This window comes from Drosophila tropicalis, unplaced genomic scaffold (genome assembly GCF_018151085.1).
Source record: "Drosophila tropicalis isolate 14030-0801.00 unplaced genomic scaffold, ASM1815108v1 contig_258, whole genome shotgun sequence".
NCBI classification, from domain to species: Eukaryota; Metazoa; Arthropoda; class Insecta; order Diptera; family Drosophilidae; genus Drosophila; species Drosophila tropicalis.
Genome location: NW_027172710.1, coordinates 157,475 through 184,195, shown reverse-complemented (window position 1 = coordinate 184,195; position 26,721 = coordinate 157,475). Strand labels below are relative to the sequence as shown.

The window sequence follows — 26,721 nt, the reverse complement described above, 5'->3', positions numbered from 1 at the left end:
TGAAAGAATGTCCGTTACAATTCACAGATCGGATCATTCTAGAATAATATGAAAGAGATAGACATACTGCGGTGGTTATATACATATTTTAACACTCCTTCTCAACGCGAAGTCTATCTTGTACAAAAATTATTTTAATCCCAACATTTCTGTAAACTTTACATGTTTGACCTTACATAAGTTCTTTGTTAATATATCTGAGGTCATACTATCTGTGGGAATGTATTTGATATCTATTACATTTTCTTTATACATTTCCCTTACAAAATGATATTTTATTTCAATATGCTTGCTACGTGAATGAAATTTAGCATCTTTAGCAAGACATTGTGCGCTCTGGTTGTCACTATAAATTATCAGCTTCGCCATCGGCCCGAATCCCATCTCGTTGATCAGTTTTCTGATGTATATCGCTTCTTTGGCTGCTGTAGAAAGTGCTACGTACTCGGCCTCCGTGCTACTGAGGGCAACCAGATTTTGCTTCTTTGATTCCCATGACACCGCCGCTCCAGCAATAAGGAATGACCAACCAGTGAACGACTTCCGATCGTTGCAATCGCCAGCCCAGTCCGCATCAACAAAACAGTGGATAGGAACACCAGTTTTGCTATAATGGAGTCTCACATCTGAGGTACCTCTTAGATATCTCAATACCCTCTTGGCTGCAACCTCATGTTCCTTGTGCGGATCTGAATTTCTCTGCGCCAATTTAGCCACAGAGTGTATTATATCTGGCCGTGTAGTCAACGCCAAATACAATAACGAACCAATGAGTGATTGATAGCGTGTCTTGTCCACCTGACCGCAATCATCGCTATCGCACTTCGTCTGGAACCCAACCTCTAGAGGAGTCGCGTTCGGCTTGCAGTCCTGCATACCATATTCATGCAACAAGCCTTCGATGTACTGCTTGTGGCCTATGGAGACATTGCCAGTCTTGCCATCTCGCTCGATTTCCATCCCCAAAAAATGATGGAGTTCACCGCCGTCGACCACATCAAATTCGTTTGATATGAGCTGCTTTATGTAGGCCACGTCGTCTTTTCTGGTACATGCAAGTATAAAATCGTCAACATATACAACAATAATAGATAAATACCCATTGACTTTGCTCGTGTATATACACGGTTCGCTTGCACACGGAACGAAACCAATCTTCAAAAGAACGCTATCCAACTTTTGGTTCCACTCACGCCCACTCTGTTTCAAGCCGTACAACGATTTATGTAGCTTGAGTACACGCTTGGGATGATCAGTATCGACAAAACCTTCAGGTTGTCGCATATAAACGTCATCTTGTAGCTCACTATTGAGGTATGCTGCAGAGACATCCATCTGGTGCAAGTGCATCTCGTGCTCCACCGCCAACGCAATCACCAGTCTGATTGAGGAATAACGTGCAACCGGGGAAAAAGTTTCCTTGTAGTTAATTCCATATTGTTGACCACACCCTTTTTGCGACCAATCTTGCCTTGAAGCGCTGAACTTTGCCACTCTCATCTCGTTTGGTGGTAAAAACCCATTTACAACCGATAACCTTTTTGTTTGCAGGAAGATCAACCAAACTCCATGTCCTAATGTTTTCTAGGTTGTCATACTCCTTCTGCATTGCTGATTTCCAGTTTTCCGACTGCTCTGACTTAAATGCCTCATTTATACAGGTAGGAACAATGACGTCTTTCGCATCTAGTACATTCAGCATATTGTACTCTCTTCGTGGACGACCAGCACGCCCAGTGCGAACAATCTTTGGTCTCCCTGGCCCTCTTCGGGTATATGGTTGCTCCTCCTCAGCATTTTCTTCGTCACCACTTTGCTCATCAACAATTGGAATTTGCTGCTCCACAGATTTTTCTTGGATTTCATCATTATGCTCGCAATCAAGTTTTTCACTTGGCTGAAAGATTACCACATCTGACTCACATGATGATTCTCGACCGTGCTCCAACTCTTTCATGAACTTGTGCTCCAAAAACACGACATCTCGGGATACTACTACGGTCCTTTTGACAGGGTTGTAAAGACGATAAGCCTTGGCAGTCTCGGAGTAACCTACCAAAATATGCTGCTTCCCTTTCGCTGAAAACTTGTTCTTATGAGTTTTATCTAAAACAATAGCTTTCATACCAAATACTTTAAGATGAGATACGCTTGGCTTTTTCCCATACCAAACCTCGTATGGAGTATTGTCAGGCAAAGTTGCAGTTTCTGCTCTGTTCCGTAAATATGCAGCCGTCATTATCGCCTCTCCCCAAAAAGATTCGCCAACTCCAGCATGCACTATCATGCTTCGCGCCATCTCCACCAAGGTTCTATTTGCGCGCTCCGCCACACCATTTTGTTGTGGAGTGTGGGGAACAGTGAGTTGTCTTTTTATTCCATCGCTCAGGTACTCGCGACCGTTGTCGCTTCGTATGGCTTTTATACGCTTACCCGTCTGATTTTCTGCTAGAATTTTGAAATCTTGGAATTTCTGGAAAATATCGCTCTTATTCTTTAACATGTATACCGATACATAACGCGATTTATCGTCTATGAAAGTTGCAAAATAGCGCGCACCACCTTGTGACGCTGTACGCATAGGTCCACAAATGTCTGTATGAATCAAGCCCAACAATTCCTTTGAGCGACTTTCCGAAAACTTCGGAAACTTCTTAACGCAAATTTTACTTTTTGCACACGTTTCACATACAAGGTCATTTGTACTACACACTCTAGCATTGAGACCATAGACCATATCCTGCTTAATCATTTTGTTCAAACTATCGAAATTTAAATGTCCGAATCGATCATGCCATTTCACCAGCTGATTTACATTTGCTTCTGCAGCAAAAACTGTTTTTGTTTTACTTTCAAACAAAAACAAACCGTTGTGTTTCTCTGCGATCATTAAATCACGATTGTTACTGTCTTTAACGAACACTTTGTTTTTGACAAAAATTACTCTTAAGCCATTTTCTGTTGCTTTTGATACCGAAATAAAGTTACATTGTAAGTCTTTTACATATAGCACGTCAACCAACTCGATCGTGATATTTTTGCATATTAGTTCCACTGTACCGCAACCTTCGGCTTCTATATAACTGTCGCCTGCTAACTTGATTTTCTCTTTGTGCTCACGCATACTCGTGAACATTGATTTGTCCGCACACAAATGAGCTGTAGCCCCGCTGTCTGCACACCACGCATTTTTCGACAAACCGATTCGTGTTCCAGAAGTAGAGAGCACCGAAAAAGATTTTTTACTGTTCTTTTCGCTCGCGTTGTCTTTTCTCTCTTTCGAACTACACTTCGACGCGAAATGCCCGCGACGACCGCACAACCAACATTGAATGTTTTTTGGTTCTCTCATTGCTTTGTTCTTTTTACCGTTTTCTTGACGCGACGAATACATTTTATTCTCACTTTTCTCGGCTACTTCGCCAATCTTGCGTCTCTCTCCCTCTTCAAGCAATTTAATTTTTAGAGCGCTTAGCGATGGCAACGAGTCTCGCGTTTCTATGGCAACTACAAAATTTTCGAAATCATCACTTAAACTTGCCAACAAAATTATAACGAGCATTTCATCAGGCACTTGTTCCTGAATTTCACTTAACTTTTCTACGACATTAGAAAAATTATTCAAATGCTCTCGAATACTGTCTGTAGCCAACATTTTAGAATACAACAATTGCTTAAACAACTGTATTTTTCTAGCCGGACCGGAGGGCATGTGAATCGCGGACAACTTTGCCCATGCCTCGTTCGCGGTTTTACAATGTTTTATACCGTTGATCTGCGACGGACTTACGCACAACAAAATACTTGCGAGGGCTTTCTCGTCTTTACTGTCAAACAACTCCTTTTGTTCAGCCGTATCAGACGCCACTTTTTTTAACCGACCACATGTCACCAACCACAAATCAGAATGAATCAACAGACTTTTCATCTGTACTGACCATACACTATAATTTTCACCATCTAGTTTTTCGATTGAAAATTGTGTACTCATCTTGAACAAATTAGTTAATCACAAACTTTAATTAACAAAACGAATCTCTTACAAGTCTTTCCGACTAACCCGCACAGTTTTACTTTCTGCTGCCTGGGCCCATAACCTATTCGAGTAGAGGTTTATTAGAGACTAAACTTATGCATAAGAATATTCGCTGCAGCGCAGGCAGCGAGAATAAGAACTTAAAGCAGAAATGAAAGAATGTCCGTTACAATTCACAGATCGGATCATTCTAGAATAATATGAAAGAGATAGACATACTGCGGTGGTTATATACATATTTTAACATATATTTTGTGAAGTTGAGGTCAGGTTGTCCAGTGAAGAAATGTGAATTTTTGAGAAGTCTTGAAGTATTTTCTTGTGATTTGTCCTTTTTTGATTCTGTACTTCGTATGTTTCGTCTAGTTCTAGTATAATTGGTAAATGGTTGCTGTTTGATATTTTTGCGTTTGTCACTGTCCACTTTGGGTTGAGGTTGTAGTTGTTATTAATGTGATGTCTAAGGTAGAAAAGTACGATGTGTTGTGTGAATATGTGGGGCTGCAATTGTTAAGACAATAAAAGTTGTTGTTTATTAGTAATTGTTCTAGGATGTTACCTCTGTTGTTTTGAATCGTGTTTCCCCATATTCGTGATTTGGCGTTAAGATCTCCTCCTATGATTGCTAAACCATTAGTCTGGTTTGCCCTCATTAGAATATCTTTGCATCCTTTCTTAAAAAGATCATTTAAACTTTGCGCTGCATAGACGCTAAATATATTTATGTTATGTTTCAGGTTCATAATGGACACTGAAATAACTTCTACTTCACTAATGCAATTTAATTGTGTGAATTTTATATATTTTTTTTAGATATGTATATGCCTACTCCGCCATATCCATCTGCTCTGGGGTTGCAAATAAAGTTGTAATTCGCTAAACTACAATTAGCATTATTTGTAACCCAGATTTCAGATTTAATTGCTATATCAATGTCGTTGTTTATTAAAATATTTCTAGTAGATGTTTATTATTGTTGTGCGTTAGGCTCTGTATATTGTACTGTAGAATCTTCATATGTATGTCTATTATAATAAGATGTTGAGTGTAAGGCACTAAGTAAGGATGAAGGTTTGAATTTAATTAAGTTGGTTTATTTTTATAATATCTATTTTTGTGTTAATTTGTGCGATTCTATTTCTTAGTGTCTCTAAAAATTTATGGTGGTCTGAATTTAGTTGAATGTTTGGATTAGTTATAAATGAGGAGATGTCTATAGCCAGCTGTGATAAGCCTTCTTCTGCCATTTCAAGAGCAGAGGGGCTGTCAGTAAGCTGATTAGATTGGGATGTAATGGGTGGGGGTGTTGGCTTAAATGTGTTGTTTGCATGTGTGTTAACGTATTTTTCATTTAAAGTAATTTTGTGTTCGTTTAGAGTCGCTTTCCAGGTACTCATTGTTTCAGAAGAGTTTCTCTCTTCGTTTCGTCTGTTTTGCATGTTTCTTAATGCTTTATTATATGGGATGTGAGCGTGTAGTTGTTCTGTTGATAATTTTGTGTTGTTCTACAGAGTTTGGGTTGTAGATGTCTTTTGCCATGTTGGAATGGGAAATTGTGTTGTATCATTAGTGTCTATCTTATTTTGTCTTTGGAAAAGAGCTGGATAGATTCTCCATTGTCATACATTTCTGTATGGCAAAGGCTCTCTTTCGAGCTGGGCAATCGATTGAGGTAGCTGGGTGGTTTTCTTTGCAATTGATACAAATAGTTCGTGTGCAGGTTTCTTCTTTATCATGTGACAGGGAGCATTTGCTGCACTTTTTGTCTAACTGTTTGCAGTGCAGCGCAAAGTGATTAAATCTGAAGCATCTGTAGCATTGACTAAAAGGTACAAAAGGATTTACTGGAACTTTTGAGTATAGGAAAGTTATTTCTGTTGGTATTTGAGATCCTTTGAAAACTATTTTAACTCTAGATGTTGCAACTAGATTGTCCTTCTCCTTTCTACGCACACGAATAATCTCGTGTATTTCCACTGGTGCTGAGATACATACATACTCCTTAAGTTCTTCGTCTGAGAATCTTGTGGGGATCTGGAATATGATTCCAGTTTTGTATAGGAAATGCTTTAGTAACTTGGGTTCATAGTCATATTTTTTAAGGTCCGATACGATAAATACGTTGGCTGCAGCTGCCGATTTAAATTCTACCTTGCAACGTCCATATCCTATTTTATTGACAGCTATTATGTCTTTGACTTTTAGTTTATACAAAACTGCATTTAGCTCTAATGGATTAATTGGTAATCTACTTTTCTTGCTCTCTTTGTTATTTTCATCTACTCTGTCTACATACACCACAAATGGTCCCTTGTGTGTATTGTTATAATATAGAACAAGGATGGCCACGTAGTGGCTCTTTTGGCTCCCGTGGCTCTTTACCGGCAGAGGCTGAGCAGAGTTAAATTTTCGTGGCCACCCTTGATATAGAACGTTAGTTTGCGATTTGCTATTTGACATTTCTGTTGTATCTTGATTTTCCTTTGGTGTCGAGTCATTGGATTCTGACATTTCTGTTGTATCTTGATTTTCCTTTGGTGTCGAGTCATTGAATTCTGACATTTCTGTCATTTCTACTTCGTCAATTTCAGATTCTGATTGGATTGCATCGGTGGTAGCTTTTCTTTCCTTTGATGCCCGCGATATTCTTGGCTTTTTGAATCCGTTCAGCTCTGAGAAGGGGCTACCACCCCTGGCCCTAGAGCCCATGATTTTACGGGTAATTTAAAATTTTTTTTTTTTAAACTTTCCACAAAATTAAATTTTGTTTCTTTTCGTTCTGTGTAAATAAATTATTTTTATTTTCACACCACAGTGGAATAAAATAGAAGGATCAAATCCGAGGAGGTTTTTATTTTTTTTAAGGCACTGTCTTGTCAGTCTTTTTGAATTTTTTCCCAATAAGCGCTGAATCACAACCGTTGCCCACAACGTACGGGGCTCGAATATTTCTTTATTTCTTTTTTTTTTTTTTATTAATTAATTTTTATAGAAATCTGGCAAGTTTGTATTAATACCTATCCTAAAAGATTTTCTTTATTTGGGAGTGCTAGCATATGATAACCGCTTAACTTCGCAGCTTCAACGCGTTCGACGGGCCCATCGCAAGGACTGTCTGAGTAAAGGGTGTAAATGAATTAGTATGTAATTTAAATTATAAATTATAAATGGGTCTTTAGACCACATTTAACTATCGTAATGCAGATTAGCCGAGGGATATCTACATATATATTTTTGTCTTGCCGTATGGAATTTTCCTTTATTTTATTTGTTTTCGAATCATTTTGTAAATTATAAAATCATAATGTTTGTCGCGTTTATTAATTTAAAATCACCATGAATTTTGAATAAGTTTAAAATTCTGTCCCCCACATGAACTCCATACCGAATGTATCGCTAATATAAATTCTCGTGGCCTTGCAAGCCAACTGCCAAAGGAGCGACGGTAGAGAATTGAGATGCGATCACCAGCACAGCATCCCCACATTTTCAGGTCCACAGATCTAGGTCTTACAATTCATGATACACAATTAACTGCGCGTTCGCTACATATATCAAATTGATTAATTTAAATACATTGCTTACCCATTTATATAACATTATTAACATTATTTGTTGTATTTTTTGGAAGTTTGCTTGGTTATTTTATTTTTTATAAGAAAGCTAAATAGATTAAATAGATATTATAATTTATATTATAAAATGTTAAGTTCTTTAGGTTTAAAATGCTTTATACCTTATATTAGAACTTATTGAACACATCTGAAGAGGATTTCAGCACCGCAAACTAAAACACCATCTTCATCTGTTGAATTCAAAATATGAACTGATTTATTAACAAACGTCTTGTGTATATAAATTAAACCTAAAAATCTTTGAGACGACAATTGTTTTTAAAAATACTTATTCTAAAGACCCAAGTTTTTCGGGTCTTGAAAATTGTTTATATTTCATGCTCAGCGTCGGCTACTTGTTTTTGGAATTAAGCAATAATTGTCATATGAATCTTTATGACTTATTTTTCTTGCATGTTTTGTATATTTCTTTGTTCAATCTGATTTGGTGAAGCAATTTCAGATGAACACGATGTTTATTCTTAAACACATCAGTTTGTGCTCTCAAGGAGATCAGACGTGTTACGGATAGCTGAAAGCCTAGCTTGCCAAATCTCATCATCCCGTTACCGGTGAAAGTAACAAATGCACAAAACAAACTCAAAAGCAAAAACAAAAACTATAAGGGCAAAGAGCAGTTGCTCAAATTCTGACGGAGGGCAATAGCCCGCCGATATATTCCACTGCCTTTAAGATGTCGCAAGTGTCTAGGACACATAACAGTTAAGCTATTTACCAAATTGTGATCTAATTGCTCCGCGTAAGAACTCACTGTGGAAAATGAAACATCCGACAAACCAAAATGTTGTATTAACTGCAAATACGACAGTCAAAACAATCACAGTCCATTGAACAAATCATGCCCAACCAACTGTATACTATACAATGTCTAAACAACAAACAATACAAAACATCACTCAACAATCTTCAACAACAAGCTCAACTAATCAAACCCATAGCTCAATGAACAAACCTAACACACCATCCGCTTCAACACCGCAAAACAGTAGCAGCCATCACTCCACTCTAACCGAAGACTTAAAACTAAGAATATATACAAGTAAACAAAACAACCTTAGAAAAACTCCTAAGTCAAAAGAACATATTGAATCAAAAACTAAAACATTCAAGACTGCTTCTCTGCACAACGTCAGTGATGGTATTTAACCACTACTAACAAGTGAACTTTCTACAACTAAGCAATAATTCTTTATATCGAGTGAGACGTGTAGCGTTTCTGATGTTCGGAAGGAGTCTTTTATTATTCCGCTTTTTAAAAAGGGCAACAAAACTTAACATTATGAGATTTTCCCCGAAACTATTCGCTTGGTTAAAATCGTATCTTATTGGCAGAACCCAAAAGGTGGCTTTTCGTTTCTCAATATCTAAAACTGTTCGAGTTACCTCAGGTGTCCCCCAAGGCAGTCATCTGGGCCCACTGTTACTTACCCTGTTTATAAATGATTTACCCTTGGCCTTGGCTCATTCACGTGTGCTCATGTTTGCAAATGACGTCTAGATTTGTTATTCCTATAATGATCCTTATTTCCAACAGTACTTGCAATCAGATCTTGACGCATTCTGTGACCGGTGCCACGTTAATAAATTACAACTTAATGCCTCAAAGTGCTCTTTTGTGACATTCAGTCGTGTTCCCCCACGCCAGACCAGAAACTTTTTTTCCTATTCACCTTAGTAGATGTCTGACTAACTACTCTCTTCACGAACCTTTTCGTGTTTTTTGCCAATCTTTTAACAACCTTTCTCACCTTATTTCTTCTCATCTTTCTGTCTCTTCTCTCCACGCTATACTTTTTAATAATTTACAACGATACTGCTGCTATTTTGGACTTTGCAGTGCTTGCAACTCATCGCTGACCACATTGGGTGTGAATCGGGGCATAGTTGGCACCTTGCGCAAGTAAAATACCTCCACCGGGTCTTAGCTTATTTTCTTCAATTAATTGTTATCTGTTTTTTAGATTAAGCTTTTCGTCAACTGCTGTGTTAGTTGACGTAAATAAAAAAAAAGTAAATACTTCTAGTTTAGAATAAGCAAATAATATATATATGTTAAAACTGATTCATTCCTTTAAAAAACCATAATCCAAAAAATCATATCCCTACAAGAAACCCACAATCAGTCTACCCGTAATATTCCCATCCCCATCAAATATACCCGATATCACAGAATCGGACATGGAGGCGTAGCTCTTCTTGTTCATAGCTCCATACAACACAAACATCCGGTTTTGACTCTATCGCAATGACAATCCATTCCAAAATCAAATTTACTATTGTCTCAGTAAATATACAGCCCACTAAAGGTATTAAAAATTGAAAATCTTTAAGACTTTTACGGCACTACACAAAAACCCTTATTAATAACTGGTGACTTTAATAGCTGGCATAGAAGCTAGGGGTCCCGAACCAACAATAGTAGAGGCAATATTATTTTCAAATTTTTAAATCAAATCTCACTAATCACACTAAATAGCGGCTCACCAAGCCATTTAACTACTCACCACACATTCACACACATAGACCCCTTTTTCGCTTCACCTGTCCTATCACTCAATGCAGATTGGTATACATGCAACTCCCAATCGGGCAGCGACCACTATCCAATCCATATAAATCTTTTCGACCGTAACATTATCAATAATGCTATAGCTAAACCCATATTTAAATTAGATAAAGCCAACTGGGCACTTTTCCAAACGCTTACAGAGAGATTTTCCACCAAAACACCCCCCCAGCTTAAATATAAACAAAGAAACAGCCAACTTAATCAAAATAATCATTCATCGCATCAAAACCATAGGAAAAAAACTGTACCTAGGTGGGACAGCAAACTCCAGCAATTAAAAGACCAAAAACTCACATCATGGAATACCTGAAAAAGAAACACTAATACGACAAACATTCTTATCTACAAGAAAGCTAATGCCCTACTTAAACGCGAAATAAAAATCGCAAAGCGAGTATCAGTAGCGAAATTTACATCCGACATAAATCCAAACTCTTCCACCTCCTAAGTATGGTCAAATATAAGCCTATTCTGTGATTAAAAAACCAGACATGGCATTCACTGTCTCACCAACCCGAGCGACTCCAAATTCAGCACATGATTCCAATTTTCACACAGCTTTTAATCAACACAAGGCAAACGTTAACACTAATGTGATTCAAATGTGATCTCCCATAGCTCAAAGCGTAGAAACAGACATCACCATGATTGAACTGCTAGCGGTATTACCGCCCCATCTCACTAAATCCATGCTTATCTAAATTACTCGATAAGAATGTGTCGAAACGACTGTGGTTGCTAGTGACAAAATGCAAGCTACTAGACAGACGTCGAACGGGGTTTAGAAAGGCGAAATCAGTGTCTGATTCCCTAGCCTTTGGCAGAGTGGGTATCCACTCGATTTTAGACAAACTAGTTGATTGGAAAACTGGTCCCAAAATCACTAAGTACATTTGTATTTTTTTATGCAACAGGAAAATAACTGTCCTCACTAACAACGTATTCCAATACACTTCCTTTAGAAAACGGGATTCCGCAGGGTTCCCCTTTGTCAGTCATACTCTTCTCTACAGCCTTCAAGAAGCTAAACAAAATAATTGGAGTATAGATTAGTTTCCAAATTAAAAAAGAATCAGTCTCTGTTGAATATGGACTCTCTCTTTGTAAACATTAAGTATTTGGGAAATTACTCCGGTGCATCTCTCTAAGTGGAAAAATAAAAACACTTACACATTTGCAGAAAAATAAGTGTAACTTCGTACTGCAATCCATTAATGCACAGGCATTAGGGAATGAGACAGCTGACGAACGGAAAATACTCATAACCCCACGGATATTCTAAACTTCCTAAAACAAAACACAAAGACATACAAGGAATTAATATTTATCAATACATCGCAACACTACAAGAACGTTTCCCAAGACAAAACGCCAACAACTAACACCTCTCGATCTTATATGGTGAAAATTACCAGAATCAGACTGGGACACACAAATATACCCCACAGCCATATCCTTAACAAATGCCCTCGTCGAATATGTACACACTGCAACGCACCATTCAACATTTTCCATAATACTTATTGATTGCCCGTTATTCCAACAGGAGAGATCAAAATTTCTTAAATCAACAATAAAAGAAACCAGAGGGCCGGGGCTAACTTCGACCGCGTCAAAGTTGGTATATCCTTGCAACTCTTTCCTTACCTATTAGCCATCAATGTGGAAGAACGTTTTATCTAAAAATGCTTATGTTTGCGAAAGAATGGCCTACAATCATAGGAAATAACGAAGATATTGATCATAGTCACTGTTTACCACCGATCGTTTCTATGGGAGCTATATGATATAGTCACCCGATCTTGATCAAATTCGGCACAGTCATTAACAGATATATTAAATTAAGAAATGTTTAACTTGAAAGCAATCGCGGTAAAAGTAACGAAGTTATTTACAAAAGTCACTGTATGGGAGCTATATGATATTGTGGTCCGATCCGGCTGAATCCGAGATATACAACAGTATATGCAGTATATACAAGCCTACTTGCAAAATTTCAGCTCTGTAGCTCTAACGGTCTAGGAGGAGTTTGCGTTGATTCAGACGGACGGACAGACGGACATGGCTATTTGAACTCGTCTCGTCGTGCTGATCAAGAATATATGTATATACTTTGTATGGTCGGAGATGCTTCGTTCTATGCGTTGCACACTTCTGACCAAAATTAATATACCTTTTTTGCAAGGGTATAATAACGTACTACCAAAATTTAAAAGAAACTGTTGAATACCTAAAAGCTCCCAATCTAACATCTAATATATAACTGTAAACTGTTTAAGATTAATACTAGGTTAATTTAAATTAATGTTAAATATACACCCAATAAGCTTAAGGCCTTAGTTGCTATAGCTTAGTTTCTTAAGTTACGTACAATTTGCAATTACGCGTAACTCTCTTACTAAGCTTTTCCGAACCCATAAAGTTTATATATTCTCGATCAGGGTCAACAGACTAATCGATCTAGAAACAGACATCACGTTCGAAAAGCCTTACTAAAGTCAGTATAAACAACATCAGTTTAACGCTTTTTACGGCAGCCATGTTGTACAAGGGTAGTCAATTCTAAAAGGTTGGTAAGCGACGAACGACCTTTCATGAAACCATGCTGACAGAGAAATGCAAGATCCGAGATCATGTCATATCCAGAGATAATACAGTCTTCAGTAATACTAGGAAAAAATATACAATTTAAATACGGGTTTGAGAAGGAATAGGGTGTGGGATCCGAAACAGTAGTAGAATAGGTCGACTGATAGAATTTAGCAAACAGATCTGCAAAATCTGAATCATTATTAGCAGTCAGGTCATTAGTCTGAAGTTGGAAGGTAGTAAATTAGAGTGTAAATTGGAATTAACAAAGTTGTAAAATCTTTTGGGGTTCTTATAAAATTCAACCTTACAGCGAACGATATAATTATTGTAGCATTGAGTATTTAAAAGACAGACCAGACTGGCGCACTGGAGACAGTAGAGGCATTCACATAAACAACGCATTTATCAATTACAGAATTAAGAGCAGAGTAGAAAAAATTCACTGCCTAATCTATATCACAGCACTCAAATAGAAATGACCAATCAAAAGAGAAAATCAGGCTGTTAAGAAGATTGAAATTTGTTTTACGAAAACATTTACGACGAGAATTTGAAATGTTATTAAATGAATTAGTAACGGAATTGTAAGAAATAGTAACTTCAATGGTAGGGTGATAAGGATCTTCAGACTTCACTAGGGGCTGTGTTTTTGATACAGCACTAACAGTGGGATCCGAGACAAAAACAAGATCAAGGATTCTTTTAGAAGAGTTAAGAAAAGAATTCAACTGATATAGCGGACATTCAAGTAGGCTATCAAGAAAAACATGTTGAGATGAAGAAATTAAGAAAGATAGATTATCATCAACAAGCCAAGAAATATTAGGCAAGTTAAAATCACCTAAAACTATAAGAAAATCACGATTTTTAAGACGACTAAAAATAGTTCGTAAAGCATCAGCATGGTGCATGTAGATTATGATATCAGAAGCTGAAGGAATATATGAATGTAACTTCGACGCAAATAAACTCAACACCTAAGAGGAGATCAATCGGCACAACACTTGAACACAGATTCGAGTTGACAGCAATGAGTACTCCACCGCCACGACGACCAACACGATCAAGCCTATAAGTTATTAGAAAGAATTTCATTATCCAAAACAGAGGAGTTGAGCCAAATTTCAGAGAAAGCTAATATGTCAACCGAAAAGGATTGGCTACTAGACGTTATTAGTTTTTTCTAAGCAGAAAACAAATTAGGAAGGTGGACAGGCAACGGACGGGTGCGCTTATTGGGCGCAAATTCGTGTACAACTAGGCCCTCTGGCCAAAAATTAAGGTTTACCAAAGCTGAGAAATACTCATTACATTACTCAGTACTGTAATTTTAAAAGAGGAGATTTCGCGAGGCCTAGAAAATTTAAACTTTTGAATTAAAACCTTAGCAGGGCATGTATTACCAATGTAAGCTGCCACAGATGACTCAGAAGTATCTGGAGCAAGCCTAGAGATTAAATATTAAATATTAGAGGATGACATTGAAGATGTTATGGAGATTAGATAATATTTGAATATAGTGAAATATACTTATAATCAGTAGTTTATAAAAATAAAGTATTTGTAATAATTATAATTAGTAGTTTATAAAATTAAAGTATTTCTTAGGTTTGATTAAAACTATATCACTTAGTGTTGCAAAAAGGCTAAGTGGCAAAAGATTTAACAATTAAGTCGCTTTAAAAGGTATTGGTAATTCTAATTAGGTATGGAAATTTTGGCTCAAGAATATTCAGCATTGGTACCGTGTGATAGGGTAGAAATAATTAAATCCAAGACTGTTAATGTATGTTTTACATCCACTAATGTTTCGTTTAACGAAGTAAAAACCGAAGTAATTGGTCAGGATAAAGAGAAATTATACACTTTATTGAAAACATACACCAATTCGTTTACAAATGCAACTCCTCAGAAGCGGGTTAATACGGGTGAAACGGTGATATGATGAAATGATGGTGATTGTTCAAGGAAGATCTTACAGGTTTAGTCCTAGCGAGAGAGAAGTCGTTCGCGATAAAGTTAATGAGTTATTGCAAAGCAAAGTTATTAGACCAAGTAGTTTTCCTGTCGTTAGCCCTGCATTACTCGTTAAAAAAAAGATGGTTCAGCAAGACTATGTGTAGACTATTACGAGTTGAATTTGAACACGGTTTCTGATAGGTTGCCCTTGCAATTGATTGCAGATCAAATAGCTAGATTAAGAGGCGCAAAATGTTTTACCTGCTTGGACATGGCAAGCGGAGTTTATCAGGTTCCAATGTATTTAAACTCTATTTAATATACGGCATTTGTTACGCCAGATGGGCATTATGAATGCTAGTCACGTCCTTTCTGCTACGCCAAGAAAATTCTTTGCGTATGCTTTATTTGACATGTCGAAAGCAAGACACTGAACGAAAATAATGGCAGACAGCCACAGAATGTTAAGTGTAAAAGAATATTTTTAACATTTAATTTCGCTTTTACAATAATTTGAAAAGCAAAAAAATCCGAAGTTACACAATTAACCAAGAGGAAGATCATAATAAAATGAAGCAAGTAAGTCGACTCGTCGACTTGGGTATACCATACACCAGGTGAAACAAATATTTCAAATTTCGAAAACCAAATGTTTGTCTATTAAATTGTTTTTACATGTCTTATACTATGTGCTATCTCGCTCACCCTACGAACACACGAGCATTCTAGCGCCGCCACTAGCCAGCGGCCAATTCTGGCCTTGTGGACCGCTTAGTAAAATACGTTCATACCCATATTTTGCATGTTTATAGTCCGATTTTAATAAAATTTGGTAGTTTGATAGAAATATATAAGAATAATAAGTCTGCCGAATTTGAATGCGATAGTCAAAAAAATACAGGAGGAAATCAGTTTTTTTTCTAAATTATGGAAGCGGAAGTGGGCGTGGCTAAATGTGAAAATTCTCCGCGCATACTATGCCGGTATACATACTAAATTTGGTGACTTTAGCTTTGTTAGTTTTTGATAAAATCAGTTCTGTTTAATTTGCGGGGGCGGAAGTGGGCGTGGCAAAATATTTAAATAGCCAATATCTGCGCGTCTATTAAGCTAGTCTACATACCAAATTTAATGTCGGTAGCAATCATAATTTTTAAGGAAATCAGTTTTATGTAAATTCCGGGGGCGGAAGGGGGCGTGGCAAAAAGTTTGAACAATTAATTTCTGCGCGCTAACTAAACGGGTATACAAACTAAATTTGATGTCTCTAGCTGTTATACTTTTTAAGAAAAACAGTTTTGTGTGATTCCAGGGGGCGTGGCCGAAATTCCAATTAACTCTGTACATGTGCATAATACACGAGTATACTACCAAATTTGGTGGCCCTATCTCTTATAGTCTCCGAGATCTGTGTGTTCATACAGACGGACGGACGGACAGACGGACATGGCTATATCGACTCGGCTGTTGATCCTGATCAAGAATATATATACTTTATAGGGTCGGAGAAGCTTCCTTCTGCCTGTTACATACATTTTGGCGACTTTAATATACCATTTCACCCTATGGGTGTATGGTATAAAAATATCAAAGAAGCTAACTTCGGCTGCCGAAGTTTATATACCCTTGCAGTCCTCTTTTTCTGTATCAAAGCACAGACAAACCCTTCCAAATATAATTTCCACTTCTTTCTCTTCTTCTGCTTCCTCATGCTGCATGCTGCGATTGGCACGCATACATACACAATTTATGGAGCGTTGCGTCTGTTTGTGTATGCGTGTGCTTAGTTGGTCTGTGGTTTTCAAGCAATGACATAGTAGGCGGCTGCAGCGCTGTCGGCATTTGTGCAGAGCCGTTTTATATTGACTGTAACTGGTGTTCTATTTATTTGATCTGATTGAACTGATGTTTTATATCTGATGTTTTATATCCAAAATTATATCCATATTAGTAAATTTCATAGAGATACTCCAATTTCTTCATCTATGTTTTTTCTAGTACTAACGAACGAACAGACGGACATGGCTATATCGACTCAGCTTCTCATGCTGATCAAGAATATATAATTAAATATCTGGTTTTCCCAAAGAGGAAAAAAAGATATAGTGAGTTAAAAGCAGCATACTTTATTATTTGAATGAAAACTTAAAACTGGGTTATAAAAATGTCTTATAGCTATATTTATAGGGTAAATTTGTGAGCCCTTTAGTGGCGCGATTGATATTGATGCGATTTGATTGGCAGGTGTTCAATTGTTTATGAATAAAACGGATTTTATTGACCTATGTTTTAATTATGCGTTAGCGTTCACACGCTTTGATTTTGAGGGGGACAATTGTTATTGCAAGTGTCCAAGTGTTTATAAAAACGGATGTTTACTTTAACTTTATGAATTTTAGGGGGCGTGAAATTTAAATATTTGAAGATTGGAATCGAGTAGAACAAAGTAGAGATCAAGATATAAAAGAGATAATTTCTAAGTTAAAAGAAAACGATTTGCCATTAGAAATATGTAAGACCTATGATCTACGAGCTGGAGTCTTTTATCGTATTGTTCAACGAAACGAAAAGAGTCTTTGTTTGCCCGTTGTGCCACGCGGATTCAGATAGTCTTTAATTAACCAAGTGCATGAATCTAGTATGCATTTGGTATGGGAAAAAACATAAGACAAAGTTTATGATTACAGCTGGTTTGAGGGCATGGCAAAATATGTTCGTAGATTTGTAGCGTGTAAGTAAGTAAGTATGTATTACACGATGTACGATTATCGATCGCTGCGTGGTGGTATCTGGTCCAAGGGAAGTTGTTGTTTGTTGAGCTGAACATTTTATCAAATGTTAATTACACGAGAACAAGTGAATGTCATAATGGTTATCCGGATAGGAGAGACGATGGTTATCCGTCTAGGAGAGACGATGGAATTCCGTAAGATAGACAATATTAAAAAAGTTTGGAAAATTTGAAATTAAAATTGAAAGAGACAGTAATCAAGTAATTGAAAAAGAAACTGTTGAAATAGACAGTATTGAAGTAGTTGAAAAGAAAACTGTTCAAAGAGACAGTATGGATGCCTGAAAGGCTGATTTTAAAACTTGAAAAATTTGTCATTATGCAAGCACAAGTGCAAAACGAATGTTTTGATCATGGCGTGTGACGCATAAGATTATGGAAACAGAGGTTTATTTAAATATTCAATAGGAAAGTAAATATTGAAGCTAAAATTTTGTAGTGAAGCATTATTGTGAGTTACACGAGGACGTGTAAAGGTCAGGATGGCCGTGTCGGATAGTTTTGGTTCAGTGACTAATAAGTCAAAGTCTACTAGTTAGTTTCAATGGATTGACAGGTGTGTCAGTTGTAGCCCTGGTTGAGCATCTAAGCAACTTTAGCAACAAATGTTGAGAGCTGTCTTCAGGTCAGGTCCTATATAAAGGGGGCCTCGGGCTAAAGAGCTCATTTAACAAACCACCAGGGAACTAGCCTAACAGTGAAAAAGTGAGAGTGAACTCGACATATACTTTACTGTACATTGTACATACATATATGTATTTATATTGATACCATTATATATGTAGGATGTAGCCGGATTGGCCTACCAAATTTTATAGCTTCTACAGGATCGATCGGTCGCAAACGGACTATCATTAATACCTTTGTAAATTTAATGAAAATCTGAATCAAAGCTCGAATTCAAACTCAATGTGCAAATTTGTGTTCGCCACTGTTTAGCGCCTGTTGGAACGATCGATTGCAAAATAATGTCGGTCTGTTGAAATGTTGAATTTCAGTTACCAATATCGAAATAAATATACAAACATACATGCTAGTCACGTGCTTTCTACTATGCGAAGAAAATTCTTTGCGTATGCTTTATTTGACATGTCGAAAAGCAAGACACTGAACGAAAATAATGGCAGACAGCCACAGAATGTTAAGTGTAAAAGAATAATTTCAACATTTAATTACGCTTTTACGATAACTTGAAAAGCAAAAAACCCGAAGTTACACAATTAACCAAGAGGAAGATCATAATAAAAATATCAAAGAAGCTAAGTTCGGCTGCCGAAGTTTATATACCCTTGCAGTCCTCTTTTTCTGTATCATTGCACAGACAAACCCTTCCAAATATAATTTCCACTTCTTTCTCTTCTTCTGCTTCCTCATGCTGCATGCTGCGATTGGCACGCATACATACACAATTTATGGAGCGTTGCGTCTGTTTGTGTATGCGTGTGCTTAGCTGGTCTGTGGATTTCAAGCAATGACATAGTAGGCGGCTGCAGCGCTGTCGGCATTTGTGCAGAGCCGTTTTATATTGACTGTAACTTGTGTTCTATTTATCCGATCTGATTGAAATTTCGCGATCTGATGTTTTATATTTAAAATTATATCCATATTAGTAAATTTCATAGAGATACTCCAATTTCTTCATCTATGTTTTTTCTAGTACTAACGAACGAACAGACGGACATGGCTATATCGACTCAGCTTCTCATGCTGATCAAGAATATATAATTAAATATCTGGTTTTCCCAAAGAGGGAAAAAAAGATTTAGTGAGTTAAAAGCAGCATACTTTATTATTTGAATGAAAACTGAAAACTGGGTTATAAAAATGTCTTATAGTTAAATTATAGGGTAAATTTGTGAGCCCTTTAGTGGTGTGATTGATATTGATGCGATTTGATTGGCAGGTGTTCAATTGTGTATGAATAAAACGGATTTTATTGACCTATGTTTTAATTATGAGTTAGCGTTCACACGCTTTGATTTTGAGGGGGACAATTGTTATTGCAAGTGTCCAAGTGTTTATAAAAACGGATGTTTACTTTAACTTTATGAATTTTAGGGGGCGTGAAATTTAAATATTTGAAGATTGGAATCGAGTAGAACAAAGTAGAGATCAAGATATAAAAGAGATAATTTCTAAGTTAAAAGAAAACGATTTGCCATTAGAAATATGTAAGACCTATGATCTACGAGCTGGAGTCTTTTATCGTATTGTTCAACGAAACGAAAAGAGTCTTTGTTTGCCCGTTGTGCCACGCGGATTCAGATAGTCTTTAATTAACCAAGTGCATGAATCTAGTATGCATTTGGTATGGGAAAAAACATAAGACAAAGTTTATGATTACAGCTGGTTTGAGGGCATGGCAAAATATGTTCGTAGATTTGTAGCGTGTACAGTAACTAAATCTTCGTCAGGAAAAGAGCAGATGGTCCTTTAGAATTATTAATTGGAAAAGTTCCGATCAGCAAATCGGAAACTGAATTTAACCTTGAAGAGCTTTAGCAAATATTAAAGTTGCGGGTGAATATGAAAAGACAAGATTCGATAAGAACAAAGCTAAAATAAAGAAAGACATCGAACAAAATTGGATCCAAAGATTCAAGGTTCTTTCCAGATAGTTGAAGTTTTGGAGAACGACAGGTATTTATTAAAAACTCTCTAGAGCAAGGGACAATTTAAATATCCACATGAAAGCTTTAGAAGATTGCCAGATGGACAGATCCCCAGCGAGTTGTAGATCGATGAGAGTCTGTCTAGAGAAACCGTTGAAAGTGACGGTATTGAATCTGTTGCAATAGACAGGATGGAAACCGTTGAAAGAGACGGTATGGAAGCTGTTGAAATAGACAGTATGGAAACCGTTGAAAGAAGCTGTTGAAATAGACAGTATGGAAATCGTTGAAAGAGACGTTACTTAAGCTGTTGAAATCGACAGCATGAATGAAGTATGTATTGTGATATATGTACGATTATCGATCTCTGTGTGATGGTATCTGGTCCAAGGGAAGTTGTTGTATGTTGAGCTGAATATATTATCAAATGTTAATTATACGAGAACAAGTGAATGTCATAATGGTTATCCGTCTAGGAGGGACGATGGTTATCCGTCTAGGAGAGACGATGGTTATACGTCTAGGAGAGACGATGGTTATCCTTCTAGGAGAGACGATGGAATCCCGTCTAGGAGAGACGATGGAATTCCGTAAGATAGACAATATTAAATAAGTTTGGAAAATTTGAAATTAAAATTGAAAGAGACAGTAATAGAGTAATTGAAAAGGAAACTGTTGAAATAGACAGTATTGAAGTAGTTGAAAAAAAAAATTGTTGAAAGAGACAATATGGATGCCTGAAAGGCTGATTTTAAAACTTGAAAAATTTGTCATAATGCAAGCACAAGTGCAAAACGAATGTTTTGATCATGGCGTGTGACGCATAAGATTATGGAAACAGAGGTTTATTTAAATATTCAATAGGAAAGTAAAAGTTGAAGCTAAAATTTTGTAGTGAAGCATTATTGTGAGTTACAGGAGGACGTGTAAAGGTCAGGATGGCCGTGTCGGATAGTTTTGGTTCAGTGACTAATAAGTCAAAGTCTTAGTCTGGTTGAGCATCTAAGCAACTTTAGCAACAAATGTTGAGAGCTGTCTTCAGGTCAGGTCCTATATAAAGAGCTCATTTAACAAACCCCCAGGGAACTAGCCTAACTGTGAAAAAGTGAGAGTGAACTCGTCATATACTTTACTGTACATTGTACATACATATATGTATTTATATTGATGCTATTATAAATGTAGGATGTAGGCGGATTGGCCTACCAAATTATATAGCTTCTACAGAATCGATCGGTCGCAAACGGACTATCATTAATACCTTTGTTAATTTAATGAAAATCTGAATCAAAGCTCGAATTCAAATTCAATGTGCAAATTTGTGTTCGCCACTGTTTAGCGCCTGTTGGAACGATCGATTGAAAAATAATGTCGGTCTGTTGAAATGTTGAATTTCTGTTACCAATATCGAAATAAATATACAAACATACATGCTAGTCACGTGCTTTCTGCTATGCCAAGAAAATTCTTTGCGTATGCTGTTTAAGAATAAACATCGTGTTCATCTGAAGCGGCTTTTTCAAATCAGATGCACTAAAGAAATTATAATACAACTGTACTTTTGTCACAAACAACTAATCTAGCATATGACTAAAATTACAATCAGCCAAACACGTTGTGAAAAACACTTGTAATTCTAAACTAACCCAAAAGATCACAACGGCACGATGTCAAGTGGCCGACGCCGTGCCCAAAATAATAATAATTTTCAACCCCCGAAATCTTGGGTTTGAGTCTCATTAGAATAAGATATTTTAAGAACAATTATTACCTCCAAGAGCATAAGATTCCCTGAATAAACTCCATACTTTTGTTAATAAAATCAGTTCATATTTTGTATTCAACGAATGAAGATTGGGCATTTTTCCTTCTCTCCGGGAATCCCTATTCATTTTTAGTCCTTCGAGAAAAAGGAACTCTGTAGTTTTCCCCCACCAGTGGTAAGGGACTCAGAGAATGAATCAGCTCCTTAAAGACTGAATTCTTATGATAAGATCAGCTAAAGGTAGCAAAATAAATAACTCTTGTTTTCCCCCACCAGTGGCAAGAGACAGAGTATAAAATTAAAGCAAAATATTATTGTTTAATAAATAAAAAATGCGTGCGTCTGAATTTAAAGGCAGTTTGGCTACTGGAGAAACTGTAGTATCTTCGGCGGCGGGAGAGTTTTAACCGATCTTAAAGGCAGTTTGGCTAGTGGAGCAACTGTAGTAATTTCGGCAGTCGGAGTGTTTGGCGTTTTCGAAGCCGTAATATCGAAAGTATAACAAATATATATGGAAATCGTTGAAAGACACGGTACTTAAGCTGTTGAAATCGACAGTATGAATGAAGTATGCATTGTGATATATGTAGGTACGATTATCGATCGCTGCGTGGTGGTATCTGGTCCAAGGGAAGTTGTTGTATGTTGAGCTGAATATTTTATCAAATGTTAATTACACGAGAGCAAGTGAATGTCATAATGGTTATTCGGCTAGGAGAGACGATGGTTATCCGTCTAGGAGAGACGATGGAATTCCGTAAGATAGATAATATTAAAAAAGTTTGGAAAATTTTAAATTAAAATTGAAAGAGACAGTAATCAAGTAATTGAAAAAGAAACTGTTGAAACAGACAGTATTGAAGTAGTTGAAAAGAAAACTGTTGAAAGAGACAGTATGGATGCCTGAAAGGCTGATTTTAAAACTTGAAAAATTTGTCATTATGCAAGCACAAGTGCAAAACGAATGTTTTGATCATGGCGTGTGACGCATAAGATTATGGAAACAGAGGTTTATTTAAATATTCAATAGGAAAGTAAATATTGAAGCTAAAATTTTGTAGTGAAGCATTATTGTGAGTTACAGGAGGACGTGTAAAGGTCAGGATGGCCGTGTCGGATAGTTTTGGTTCAGTGACTAATAAGTCAAAGTCTTAGTCTGGTTGAGCATCTAAGCAACTTTAGCAACAAATGTTGAGAGCTGTCTTCAGGTCAGGTCCTATATAAAGAGCTCATTTAACAAACCCCCCAGGGAACTAGCCTAACTGTGAAAAAGTGAGAGTGAACTCGTCATATACTTTACTGTACATTGTACATACATACATATATGTATTTATATTGATGCTATTATAAATGTAGGATGTAGCCGGATTGGCCTACCAAATTTTATAGCTTCTACAGGATCGATCGGTCGCAAACGGACTATCATTAATACCTTTGTAAATTTAATGAAAATCTGAATCAAAGCTCGAATTCAAACTCAATGTGCAAATTTGTGTTCGCCACTGTTTAGCGCCTGTTGGAACGATCGATTGCAAAATAATGTCGGTCTGTTGAAATGTTGAATTTCAGTTACCAATATCGAAATAAATATACAAACATACATGCTAGTCACGTGCTTTCTACTATGCGAAGAAAATTCTTTGCGTATGCTTTATTTGACATGTCGAAAAGCAAGACACTGAACGAAAATAATGGCAGACAGCCACAGAATGTTAAGTGTAAAAGAATAATTTCAACATTTAATTACGCTTTTACGATAACTTGAAAAGCAAAAAACCCGAAGTTACACAATTAACCAAGAGGAAGATCATAATAAAAATATCAAAGAAGCTAAGTTCGGCTGCCGAAGTTTATATACCCTTGCAGTCCTCTTTTTCTGTATCATTGCACAGACAAACCCTTCCAAATATAATTTCCACTTCTTTCTCTTCTTCTGCTTCCTCATGCTGCATGCTGCGATTGGCACGCATACATACACAATTTATGGAGCGTTGCGTCTGTTTGTGTATGCGTGTGCTTAGCTGGTCTGTGGATTTCAAGCAATGACATAGTAGGCGGCTGCAGCGCTGTCGGCATTTGTGCAGAGCCGTTTTATATTGACTGTAACTTGTGTTCTATTTATCCGATCTGATTGAAATTTCGCGATCTGATGTTTTATATTTAAAATTATATCCATATTAGTAAATTTCATAGAGATACTCCAATTTCTTCATCTATGTTTTTTCTAGTACTAACGAACGAACAGACGGACATGGCTATATCGACTCAGCTTCTCATGCTGATCAAGAATATATAATTAAATATCTGGTTTTCCCAAAGAGGGAAAAAAAGATTTAGTGAGTTAAAAGCAGCATACTTTATTATTTGAATGAAAACTGAAAACTGGGTTATAAAAATGTCTTATAGTTAAATTATAGGGTAAATTTGTGAGCCCTTTAGTGGTGTGATTGATATTGATGCGATTTGATTGGCAGGTGTTCAATTGTGTATGAATAAAACGGATTTTATTGACCTATGTTTTAATTATGAGTTAGCGTTCACACGCTTTGATTTTGAGGGGGACAATTGTTATTGCAAGTGTCCAAGTGTTTATAAAAACGGATGTTTACTTTAACTTTATGAATTTTAGGGGGCGTGAAATTTAAATATTTGAAGATTGGAATCGAGTAGAACAAAGTAGAGATCAAGATATAAAAGAGATAATTTCTAAGTTAAAAGAAAACGATTTGCCATTAGAAATATGTAAGACCTATGATCTACGAGCTGGAGTCTTTTATCGTATTGTTCAACGAAACGAAAAGAGTCTTTGTTTGCCCGTTGTGCCACGCGGATTCAGATAGTCTTTAATTAACCAAGTGCATGAATCTAGTATGCATTTGGTATGGGAAAAAACATAAGACAAAGTTTATGATTACAGCTGGTTTGAGGGCATGGCAAAATATGTTCGTAGATTTGTAGCGTGTACAGTAACTAAACCTTCGTCAGGAAAAGAGCAGATGGTCCTTTAGAATTATTAATTGGAAAAGTTCCGATCAGCAAATCGGAAACTGAATTTAACCTTGAAGAAACTAGGTCGAGAGCTTTAGCAAATATTAAAGTTGCGGGTGAATATGAAAAGACAAGATTCGATAAGAACAAAGCTAAAATAAAGAAAGACATCGAACAAAATTGGATCCAAAGATTCAAGGTTCTTTCCAGATAGTTGAAGTTTTGGAGAACGACAGGTATTTATTAAAAACTCTCTAGAGCAAGGGACAATTTAAATATCCACATGAAAGCTTTAGAAGATTGCCAGATGGACAGATCCCCAGCGAGTTGTAGATCGATGAGAGTCTGTCTAGAGAAACCGTTGAAAGTGACGGTATTGAATCTGTTGCAATAGACAGGATGGAAACCGTTGAAAGAGACGGTATGGAAGCTGTTGAAATAGACAGTATGGAAACCGTTGAAAGAAGCTGTTGAAATAGACAGTATGGAAATCGTTGAAAGAGACGTTACTTAAGCTGTTGAAATCGACAGCATGAATGAAGTATGTATTGTGATATATGTACGATTATCGATCTCTGTGTGATGGTATCTGGTCCAAGGGAAGTTGTTGTATGTTGAGCTGAATATATTATCAAATGTTAATTATACGAGAACAAGTGAATGTCATAATGGTTATCCGTCTAGGAGGGACGATGGTTATCCGTCTAGGAGAGACGATGGTTATACGTCTAGGAGAGACGATGGTTATCCTTCTAGGAGAGACGATGGAATCCCGTCTAGGAGAGACGATGGAATTCCGTAAGATAGACAATATTAAATAAGTTTGGAAAATTTGAAATTAAAATTGAAAGAGACAGTAATAGAGTAATTGAAAAGGAAACTGTTGAAATAGACAGTATTGAAGTAGTTGAAAAAAAAATTGTTGAAAGAGACAATATGGATGCCTGAAAGGCTGATTTTAAAACTTGAAAAATTTGTCATAATGCAAGCACAAGTGCAAAACGAATGTTTTGATCATGGCGTGTGACGCATAAGATTATGGAAACAGAGGTTTATTTAAATATTCAATAGGAAAGTAAAAGTTGAAGCTAAAATTTTGTAGTGAAGCATTATTGTGAGTTACAGGAGGACGTGTAAAGGTCAGGATGGCCGTGTCGGATAGTTTTGGTTCAGTGACTAATAAGTCAAAGTCTTAGTCTGGTTGAGCATCTAAGCAACTTTAGCAACAAATGTTGAGAGCTGTCTTCAGGTCAGGTCCTATATAAAGAGCTCATTTAACAAACCCCCAGGGAACTAGCCTAACTGTGAAAAAGTGAGAGTGAACTCGTCATATACTTTACTGTACATTGTACATACATATATGTATTTATATTGATGCTATTATAAATGTAGGATGTAGGCGGATTGGCCTACCAAATTATATAGCTTCTACAGAATCGATCGGTCGCAAACGGACTATCATTAATACCTTTGTTAATTTAATGAAAATCTGAATCAAAGCTCGAATTCAAATTCAATGTGCAAATTTGTGTTCGCCACTGTTTAGCGCCTGTTGGAACGATCGATTGAAAAATAATGTCGGTCTGTTGAAATGTTGAATTTCTGTTACCAATATCGAAATAAATATACAAACATACATGCTAGTCACGTGCTTTCTGCTATGCCAAGAAAATTCTTTGCGTATGCTGTTTAAGAATAAACATCGTGTTCATCTGAAGCGGCTTTTTCAAATCAGATGCACTAAAGAAATTATAATACAACTGTACTTTTGTCA

General features: G+C 36.6%; 1 protein-coding gene across 8 annotated transcripts in view; it reads left to right on the top strand.

The window, feature by feature from the left end:
- The window catches only part of Mob3 (MOB kinase activator 3), a 292,093-nt gene that overhangs the window by 149,445 nt on the left and 115,927 nt on the right, over nt 1-26,721 (top strand). For 3 of the 8 annotated variants that reach the window (XR_011031561.1, XR_011031559.1, XM_068283949.1), the window contains exon 5: nt 6,628-6,755. The exons of 4 other annotated variants lie outside the window; for them this stretch is intronic. Coding sequence is in view for 2 of the 4 variants with exons in the window: in XM_068283949.1 (XP_068140050.1) it covers nt 6,628-6,755 (128 nt within the window). In the remaining 2 variants the exon portion in view is untranslated. Of the gene's footprint in view, nt 1-6,627; nt 6,756-9,508; nt 9,544-26,721 lie in introns of those variants that run through there. One more of the 8 variants, XM_068283953.1, reaches the window with a different exon arrangement.